Source organism: Tympanuchus pallidicinctus, unplaced genomic scaffold (assembly GCF_026119805.1).
Source record: "Tympanuchus pallidicinctus isolate F22 unplaced genomic scaffold, pur_lepc_1.0 scaffold1, whole genome shotgun sequence".
NCBI classification, from domain to species: domain Eukaryota; kingdom Metazoa; phylum Chordata; class Aves; order Galliformes; family Phasianidae; genus Tympanuchus; species Tympanuchus pallidicinctus.
This window is the reverse complement of record NW_026294618.1, coordinates 99,763,772-99,773,530: the sequence shown is the minus strand read 5'-3', so window position 1 is coordinate 99,773,530 and position 9,759 is coordinate 99,763,772. Positions and strand designations below refer to the sequence as shown.

The 9,759-nt window shown below is 43.6% G+C and overlaps 1 protein-coding gene across 1 annotated transcript; it reads right to left on the bottom strand.

Moving 5' to 3' along the window:
• Window positions 1–249: 249 nt before the first annotated feature.
• Window positions 250–5,792, bottom strand: LOC128084114 (ankyrin repeat domain-containing protein 9-like). Its single transcript, XM_052689954.1, has 2 exons — window positions 4,665–5,792; window positions 250–810 (listed from the first exon to the last, which is right to left on the bottom strand). Exons 1-2 carry the CDS (start codon window positions 5,535–5,537, stop codon window positions 802–804), a joined length of 882 nt encoding a protein of 293 aa, XP_052545914.1. The 5' UTR covers window positions 5,538–5,792; the 3' UTR covers window positions 250–801.
• Between the last annotated feature and the right edge of the window lie 3,967 nt (window positions 5,793–9,759).

Below are 9,759 nucleotides of genomic sequence, written 5' to 3'. Positions count from 1 at the left end.
GTTCACTTCATCACTTGGGCTATCCTCTGTCAGCACAGCTAGATATGGCAAGCCTGGAAAATATTATGTTCTGATCACATTTTTGGAGGTTGTGGCTGAGCAGTCACATTGGAGTCATCAAACACCAAAGCGAAACAAAGCAAAAGCAGCTCATGGTACTTTTGACCAACTGTCTAATAAAAGATACATCAAAAGTTTATACTGCAAGTTTATTACAGTAATACAATCAAATTAAATAATTTTCACAGTTATTATAGTGGGGTATACGTATATATGTATATATATATGTATTATTCCCAGCACGCATTGCAGTCTGTTTCTCTTTAGTCATGCAGTGAGTAATGAATATACAATTACATGAAAGATTGTTTTCCCTAAAAAAGAGAAACCAAAATTACAAAAGTATGGCTTTGTAAGAAAGTTGTATCATATAATGAACATTCATTTGTACTTGGGCATGGAACATTCAGTCGTAATCAGTAAACAACAGCGTCAGTCCCTGTCACGCTGAAGCCAAAAAAAGCCAAGGGAACAAGGAATAGGAAAGTGCCCATCAGTGTTAGAGAATGTCTGTATCTGTATACATTCAAAGTATGAAAAATGTAAAAAAATGTTTTTGGGGATTACGTACTACTCTGTTTGTAAGCTGAAGTCAGAGTTAATGGAGTCCTGAAGAATGGGTGCACAGATTCTGTTTTCTTTTATACCGGCAAACATCAGCAGTGGTGCAATTGACTTAAAAAGTGTTACTTCGGGTGTAAAGAGATGCAACTGAGGTCAGATTCTGGCCTGTCCTCCCTGCTAATGGTGCTGCAGAAACAGACAGAAGCATAGGATTAAGAAGTCATAGGTGGCCGAATTCTGCTGTCAGCCCAAACAAAAGATGGAGATACACATTTAATATATTTTATTTTAAAAAGCAATTCAATAAAATGTGTCCACCGTCACAAATCCTTCGTTGGATGACTGTTGGCATGCAGAAGCCCTCGTGCTTGGTGCTTAGGGATAAAACACCTGTTTCAAAAGCACAGCTGCTGCCTCTTTGCCAGAGAAGAAATATCCTTACCTGTTAGCAGCACGATGCTTAGGACGCAAACTTGTTTCATTGGAAGGCTGCTTTCTTAAGGCATTGGTCACCGTTGTGTACATGGAAAGTATTGTGTGTCAGTTGTGAGTTTTACCAGAAGAGGGCAGACACAGACACACATGTGCGCATGTACACACACACACACACCCCCATAGACCCAGGAGCTCACTGAAATGACACCCATTGATGTGGCAGGAAAACACATATACACATCAGATCCTTACGGTGCTACTCTTCAAGACTGAAATTTAAAAACGTAACCTGCAGAGCCAGCCTGTAACCCAAAGATGAACAGACTGTGCCCTTTTCCTTTTCTCTTTTTGCCAAGTTCTGAAATAAAGATCTTAGCTACTCTTACTCAGTATGTTTATACGCAAAATGTAAACATCACTACGTAGCACCAAGCACCTTTTTTGATTAATAGTCACTGACATATTTGTCGTGCAAATACAGGGATTTTTAAAGACTACTGACCATCAGTTGCAGGAACAGTGGAAAAAATACAGGATTTACCTGGCTAAACCCTGGCTCAGAAAGAATAATACCAATGCAGACAGGACTGAGGTAGATTTGGCTGTATCTGATGTAATGACACCGTATAGGTAGGAAGATGAATGGGATATCCAGCTAAGAAGCAGGTCACTGCAAAATAAATCCTCCTGCAGAAGGACATCCCACTCTGCACTCTTGGCATTACAGGTGATGGAAGCACCAGAACACTAATCTTGCCCAGTAGAACTGTACATCAAGGTCAGAAGGTAGGTGACTGACTGAGGCCCAGTGAGTGCTTGAGCTCTTGTTAAAATGGTTAGGAAAACAGATGTGACAGGGCTTTGGTGTGACCTTTCCTGTGTGGGCAGCTGCCTGGTAGTCTGAGAACATCTGAGCTTTTATGTGCTGGCCAACAACAGCCAGCAGTCTTCTTCTAGGCTGTGATAACAGGCACAGATATCCTCTGGCTTGGCTAATGGATAAAGGGTAACCTCATGCATGCATACAAAGCATTCTGTGTGCTACAAAGCCACCAGAGAGCCTAAATGCCTGAACTATGACCTTTGTGATGATCCCTGGCTATTACAGTCAACAAATAATCCTTGAACCATTTCAGATGCTCTTGTTCCCATTGCTCTTGCTCTCTGGACACAGACCTCTGCCTTTTTAGAAGGTGCCAGTGTCAGTAATGCCAAAAATCCCCACCTGCATCATTTGATTTCTAAGATGAACAATCTTCCTCTCCTTCCTGTCTTTTCTGAAATTCTTAGCAACACAGCTCTCATGGAATCAAGCTAGTGATTGATGATTTACCTTCTCTCCTTTGCTGGCAACTCTGCTCCTGGGGCCTAATTACTATTTTAATAATATCAATCTCCAGCCTACACGGCCTCTCGCCCACTGAGATGAGGTATTGCATTGCTAGCAATGCACTGAGCACTTCATAGTTGCTCTCAGCAGCCTCAGGCAGCCAGTGCCTGCTTTGTCTTCTGCCCCCAGCACTGCCTTTCTGGGGGTTGCCAGGGCAGAAGTGGCTCAGCCACTGTTTATTATGCAAATCTGCCCTTGGTTCGCTTTTTGTGAAGCTGTGACAGCCTCTCCTTGCTAGTGGTGCTGCGGCCTCTCAGCAAAAACCTTGTCCAAGATGTACCCTGAATTTCTCTGACACCATTTGTGCCCTCCCCCTTGCACAAGGCAGAATAGAATTAGACGAGGAGAGCAGGCAGGGCTGGGAGGACACCATGGGGGGTGGGACTGCAAGGGAAGAAGTTAACCCTTTTCTGTCCCTCTCACTACTCTTAGGGCTGGGCTGGCATTTTCTTTGTCTCACCAGCAAGTCTGCATCGTCACCTAGCACAGCACATCAGGCACTGGCACAGAACTGCTTCCCAGCACCCGGGGAAGGATGTCTGGGAGGAATGTCCCCGTGTCTCCAAAAGTATCTCCCAAATAGCTCTTGTCCAGCCTTGCAAGAAATCTCCCCTTTGCCCTGCAGCATCATCAGTAGCCTGACACATGCTGGTGGTGCTCTGAACAGAGGGAAACCATGTGAGCTGATACAGAAGGGTGTAGCTCTGGTACAGCAGTCCTGGCACAAGCAGATAATGTGTGGAGGGATCTTCTCCGTGCAGCAAGATTTGAGTGCACAGGTCTGTTGCACATCCTTTCATAGCCAGAGCCTTTCAAAATGGAGCTTGTGTCACATGGCATTTTGCACCAAATTTATTTAAAGAGATCAGCAATTTATACACTGCTGTTCAGAACAGATCTGGGAAAATGTGTGACACTGCTTCATTAGAGCAGAGGGTTGCACTTACAAAGAGAGAGGACGTTTGGTCCAAAATAAGAGAAATTCCCCATGAAGGAGTTGGGATTCTGCCACTGCTCTGCTGATGCTGAGCATGGCCAGGAGAGCAAGACCAGCACCTGAGACAGGACTCTGCCTGGGAAGGGCATCCTCAGCCCTGCAGAGAGACTGCTCTTGGAAAGCTGCAAACACACCCTGCCTTCAGTTCCTAGGGAATTCAATAGAAACTTGTTTCCCAGGAGCAGGCCTTCTGTCTGGACTTGAGTGGCAAAAACACTCTGACAAGTGACAACTTCTAATGCATGAATGTCACATCCTAGCTTAGGGTAACTAGCAAAAACAGGCCTTTCTGAGACCCACTGGTAAATAGAGGTAATGAGCTACATCTCTTTTGGAGACACATTCATCCCTAAAGCACAAGTCAATGATAATGTCACTCATGAAAGATGAGGCTGCCAGTGGCCCTGCTCTTACTTGCAGTTTTTCACTGGAGAGCAAGAAAAATATTACCCTCCCCATTATACACCTTTGAGGAGGCATTTGGGCTGGAGTTGCCTTCAACCCCTTCACTCCTGAGTGAGATAGGATGCTTTTCATTATTTCTTCTGTCCGTCCCAGTTTCCACACAGGAATAAACACTTGGTGGTCTTATCTAAATACACATAACTCCACACTATGACCCAATGTAACTCATTAAAGTAAGTAACTCATTAAAATGTACTCTGTAAAACTGCCTCTATGTCTCTGTAGGATCAGCCACAGACTTTTTGGTTATTACTAGATGATGCTGGATCATTGTTAGAAAGGAAACCTGATGTTTCAAATCCTGTTCATACAAGGGGTATTTTTCCTAGCTCTGGTAGAACAGTTTCATAGTTACACCCTTTGAAAATCCTACTGTGCAAGTTGTTTCTTTTTACTCAGGTGCATTACACGGGATACAGTTATGTTGGGAATTCAGACTCATTGATACCAGCTGACAGCTAAAAAACCCCAAACATAAGGCAACCTCAGCTATAGTTAACTCTTCACATGCACAACGAAATAGAAAACAAGGAAGGCTTTTGCCTTTAAAAGTGCCGTGCCTGCAATCGATTAGAAAAAAACACAGAACTCTACATTTAAAATCTTGTCACAAAATACTGGATTTCCCAGCATAGCCTAGTAGGACAAGTATTAAAATCACAATAAAATACACAGATTGGTGGGTGCCCATGTCCCCTAAGTTGCCTTTAAAAATCCAAGACCCAGCGAATAAAGTCAAGGAAAAACATTTACCACATTTTTTGTCGATTGCTTTTTGCCATAGGACGGTAAGGGCTTTAGTGCCTGAGGTATAGGTAGTTCCTGGATGCTTTTAGGGAAGTGGGACGGAGGCAGAGTCTGGAGAATAGTTTGCATAGCTTGCAGATATAAAGAAGCAGGTGCGTTGCCCACCAGGCTGTTGAATTTCTCTTCCCCCAGCAAAGCTGTCCAATGCTCCGGATGATCCTGTAGAACTTTCCGCATCTTAAACTGTGGGTTGGGCATGAAGAGCAAGAGGTAGTCAAGGCAGAGCTTCTTTGTTGCCATGTTGACTTTGGAGTCCCACATCTGTTCCAGGATGACGTCCAGCGGGGTAAGCCCTTTACTGTCCTCTATCCTGGGAGAAGCTCCATTGCCGAGGAGGATGAGGACTGTCTCCGACCTCAGCAGTTCACAGGCGAGGTGCAGGGGTGTCTTCCCATCTTCTAGATGAAAGCAGCCAGTCCTGTTGATGTACGAGTTTAAGCTGGGGAGCTTGTGCGCGATTTTGATGATCAGCCCCAGGATATCTCTCCTGTCATATGTGACCGCCATGGCCAAGTGAGGAGCAGAGGATGGGCAATAGCAGAAGTGTTCTCCGGGTACCTTGAGAGCCTCCTCTGGAAAATGAGACAGCAGATACTGAGCATAAGGCAGGTGGTTATGCACCACTGCGTAGAGAAGGGCTTCTGAAGGTGAGTATGTTCTTAGGCTGGCATTCTCCTCCCAGTAAAAATACTCCATAGTTCTCATGTCTTCCAGCATCCACACAGGCTTGTGATCTCTCACAGCCTGGTAGAACATATAGGATAAGAACTTGCAGTGCCTGCTCTGATCATCCTGCATGCTGGCCTGGTTGCTGGCCATGGCTCAGCAAATAAAGAGCAGCTCCACGTAAAATCTCTCCAGACTGTACGATCTGTGCACTTGGAATGCAGATCCCGATGCTGCTGCAACCTTCAGGCTGTCATTGCTGCCTGGACTGCACTAGCTTGAATGCATGGGCTGATCATCTCCACCCATTCATTGTTTTTTCCCCTCACTGCAGTGGTTTTGTTTAGGTAAGCACAATCCCACAGGCTCGGTTAACCCATGCCATGCAAGCAGCTGGTTAGTAAGTACATCCTGCTCTCTGCATAGTGTGGGTTACTGGAACGCTGTCAGAATGCAAGTGATTTTATACACACGCAGCTACAGAGAAGGCAGGGAGAGACTAAAATTAGCTTGAGAGGTGAGGTAGTTTTCTGTCTGCATTTCATGTCTAACCAGATCAGCTTCTACATCGCAGTAAGTGTGATAGTAATTTTCATCTATTTTTTGCATGTTGCTCTCACACACAGCTTGTGAAACAGTAAAAATATATGTTGCAGCATAAAATGCTCCATGGCTGGTAATTTAGAGGATGATATACTCATGAAATCAAGGGAATGGTAGCTGTACTATTAAGAGGGGCTCCCTATTTTATAAATAATGGTATGGCTGGCCAATTAGGAGACGCTGATGTTAATGGATTGTCTGTAAGGCATTAGTGATATTTAAGATCCCAACATTAATCTCCGCAGAGAAAAGAGTCAATCAAGATGTGGAGCAACCATGCCTGGAGTCATAAAGCATATTGCTCGATTTAAATGCCTGCCTTTGTTCAGCAAGGAAATATCTGAAGTGCCTCTGTTTTGCACAGCAGGTACATAAACAAATTTAATGGCCAAACCACAATTGCAGATGGAGAGTTTTGATGTAAGCATTTCTTACAGTGGGGTCAGAGTGAGCTATAATAGGGGGAAATGGACGTAAGCAATCTGACCTGAGAAATGCCCGGTAAGACGACCAAGGAGCACAGCCTTGAGGGCTGCTACCTATAGGATGAGGCAAAATGACCTGACCAAAATTATATTCATAGAAAAGAAATGAACACCTCCTAAATAGGAGGAATTCCATGCATTTTATAAATCAACAAATTGCAGTAAGATGGTATTTCACCATCATGGTATGAAAACAGGAAAAATACAACAAATGGAGTTTTTTTTCTTTTCTTTTTTCATTTAGCAAGGAGACAACAGTATATTCAGTATATTCAAACTAAACAGTATTCAAGCATAAAGTCTGAACACCTCCAAATGATGCCTGGGGTCATTCAAGGGGAAAACCATCACCAGTCTGGGTCTACATCTAACACATCCTGCCATCTTCCAAAGTCCTGGATGTTCAGTTCCATGCCCTAAACATTTTGTTTTACGGTGAGTTTTCATGTAGTTAGAATAAATGAATGTATGTACAGTTTTAGTCCATTGTTACTGCAGTTATTCTTGGAAATACTGCTATATAGTTATTTGAGTTATTTGAGCATACTATTACCCATCTTGTATCCATGGTTGCAATAAACCTTGTGTATAATCAAGGGCAGATTCAAAGAGTAACAAAGAGCACAAGGAAGTCCCAGTTAACTGGACAGGCTTGAAAAGGGGTTCAAGAGAATGCAGTGAGGTTCAATAATGCCCAGTGCAAAGTGTTGCACTTGAGCTGGGGCAATCCTATATATAAGCCTCGATTGAGAGCAGCCCTGCCGAGAACTTGGGAGTCCTGATGGATGAAAAGCTGGACATGAGCCAGCGGTGTGCTTTTGCAGCCCAGAAGGCCAATGTGGCAGCAGGGAGAGGGAGATGATTGTCCCTGTCTGCTCTGCCCTTGTGAGGCCCCATCTGGAGTGCTGTGTCCAGGCCTGGGGCCCCCATTAGAAGAAGAATGTGGAGCTGTTGCAGTAAGTCCAGAAGAAGGCCACAAAGATGATGCGAGTGCTGGAGCACCTGTCCTGTGATGAAATGTTGAGGGAGTTAGGATTGAAAGCTTGGAGAAGCGAAGGCTTTGGGGACAGCTCGTGGCAATTTTCCAGCACTTGAAAGGAGCAAAAGGGGAACCAACTTTTTATGCAGGTAGATAGTGATAGGACAAGGGGGAATGGATTTAAACTGAAAGAAAAGAGGTTTAGGTTAGATGATAGGAAGAAATTCTTTGTTCACAGGATGGTGAGGCAGTGGCACAGGCTGTCCAGAGAAGCTGTGGATGCCCCATCCCTGGAGGTGCTCAAGGCCAAGTTGGGTGGGTTCCTGAGCAGAATGCTCTAGTGGCCATTGGCATGGTCTAATTGCCATTGGCAATCCCGCCCATGGCAGCATACTTGGAATTAGATGATCTTTGATGTCTCTTCGAACCCAAGGCATTCTGTGATTCCATCATTCTGTGATTCTGTGATTCTATGTCTGTATGAAAGTTGTTTTGCTAGTGCTCCAGCACTTCCTGTCTGTGGCAGGATAATGACCAAGCACAACGACTTTTGTGGTGCCGCTGCTGTGCGGTGATGCCAGAGCAATCACCCTGTAGTAAAATGCAAATTAATTTTTGTATTTTCATCTCCTGAGGATTGTGATTCCTTTGTGTTCCCCTCCCTGTCGATCCAGCTCCACGGAGACACAGCCTCTGCTCTGCTTCCCCTTCCTTCCTTACAAATTCAACTCACAGGGCTCATTTGAACCACAAGATTCAAAATTGACCTATTTTTTGGAGGGGTAATTTGGCATTGGCTCTGGCTGCTGACCGAGCTCACTCTGTGGCTGCAGGATGACCAGGTCTGACACGAGGAACAGTGCAGGAGTCTTCAGCCAGGACAGCAGACATGAGCAAGCCAGGACATTCCAGCTCACAAAGGAGCATTTCTCACTTCAGACCTGATACAGAGGGCTGTACACAGAGGTCTGTATCAGGTACAGAGATACAAACAAGCCAAGGGAAAAACATTCTGTGAATAGCTCAAAAACATTCTGTGAATAGCTCAAAAGAACAAGGGTGCTGAAATCCCAAAATCAGAATAGCTATTGGGAAACCAATTATATACCATGAGTGAAGGATACGAAAAACATAAAACCTGTAATTACAGGTCACCTTGTAAATACAGATCACACTGGTAATTACAAGTTACCCTGTAATGCTGCCCAGGAAGCCCAGCACAAAACTACGAGAGATATTCCTACACTTTGCTGACCTCTGTATGACGTCGAAGGCACAACTCCCTGCCATGACTGAGTACTGCCTGCCATACAGACTCCTGAATATGGCTTTTCCCAGTAGTTTAGGAAAGCTGGTGCTGATGACGTTTGATGCCAATGCACCTCTTCTGAATTTAGCTACACGCATAATGCATCTGTATGACAGTATCAATCCATTAGAAATGGAAGACATTAACTTCAAAGGGAAGAAGAAGAATAGGAGTTTGGGAGTTTTATTCTTAGAATTTTGATCTGTGGTTAAAAGTAATGCACCCTAACTCTTAAGGTATTTGTTGTGGCTTTCCTCTTGGACAGACTGTAGTCCAGTAGGTCAGCAGAACCAATTTTGAATGAGGAAAAGAAGCGCAAGAAAGCAGAAACAAGTTTGAAGGATAAAATAAAAAGAAAAGAAAGAAAAAAAAAAGCCAATCTTACCCAGAACACCAATTACCATTCTAGTGGAGACCAAAAGATTCTCTAGATCTCTCTTGAGGAGATGCATTTTTCATATTTTGATGGCAATTTCAGCTCATAAAATGATTTGATATTGTGATCTCATGAGAAATACAGTGTGCTTCTGAGTATTTGGGAACCTTCTGATAGTGTTATGCTCAAAATATTGTTTCTGGGCAGAAGAGAAACATACCTGACACATAAAAATAACAACTTACCAAACCAAAAAAAATCATTATTAGTCCAAGCCTAGTTACTACAGAAAAACAAAGTATAGTTCTATGCAGAAAACAATACATTTAAAATCCTTATACACACACTTCTTAGTTTCTACCTCAGTCCCTGGTTATGCTTACTCTGGTGGCTTCACTCTGGTGCTGGTGGGTGTTATAGCAAATCATAAGGATCTGGAGTTCTTCACAGTGAGGAAAGTGAGATTGATAATGATGGTTTCTTCTCCCTCTGGAATCTTCCTGGAGTCATTTTGATAATCATTGAAATGCTTTTACACTTTGTTTCTTTCTTCATTGAACTGAAACTTCAATTTTACATCTAAATTTACTACACATGGTGAGTACATGCGTAGTATCACAGAA

Bases quoted from the DNA above. Each gene is read 5' to 3' on its own strand.
- LOC128084114 (XM_052689954.1), bottom strand. From the start codon at position 5,537: ATGGCCAGCAACCAGGCCAGCATGCAGGATGATCAGAGCAGGCACTGC.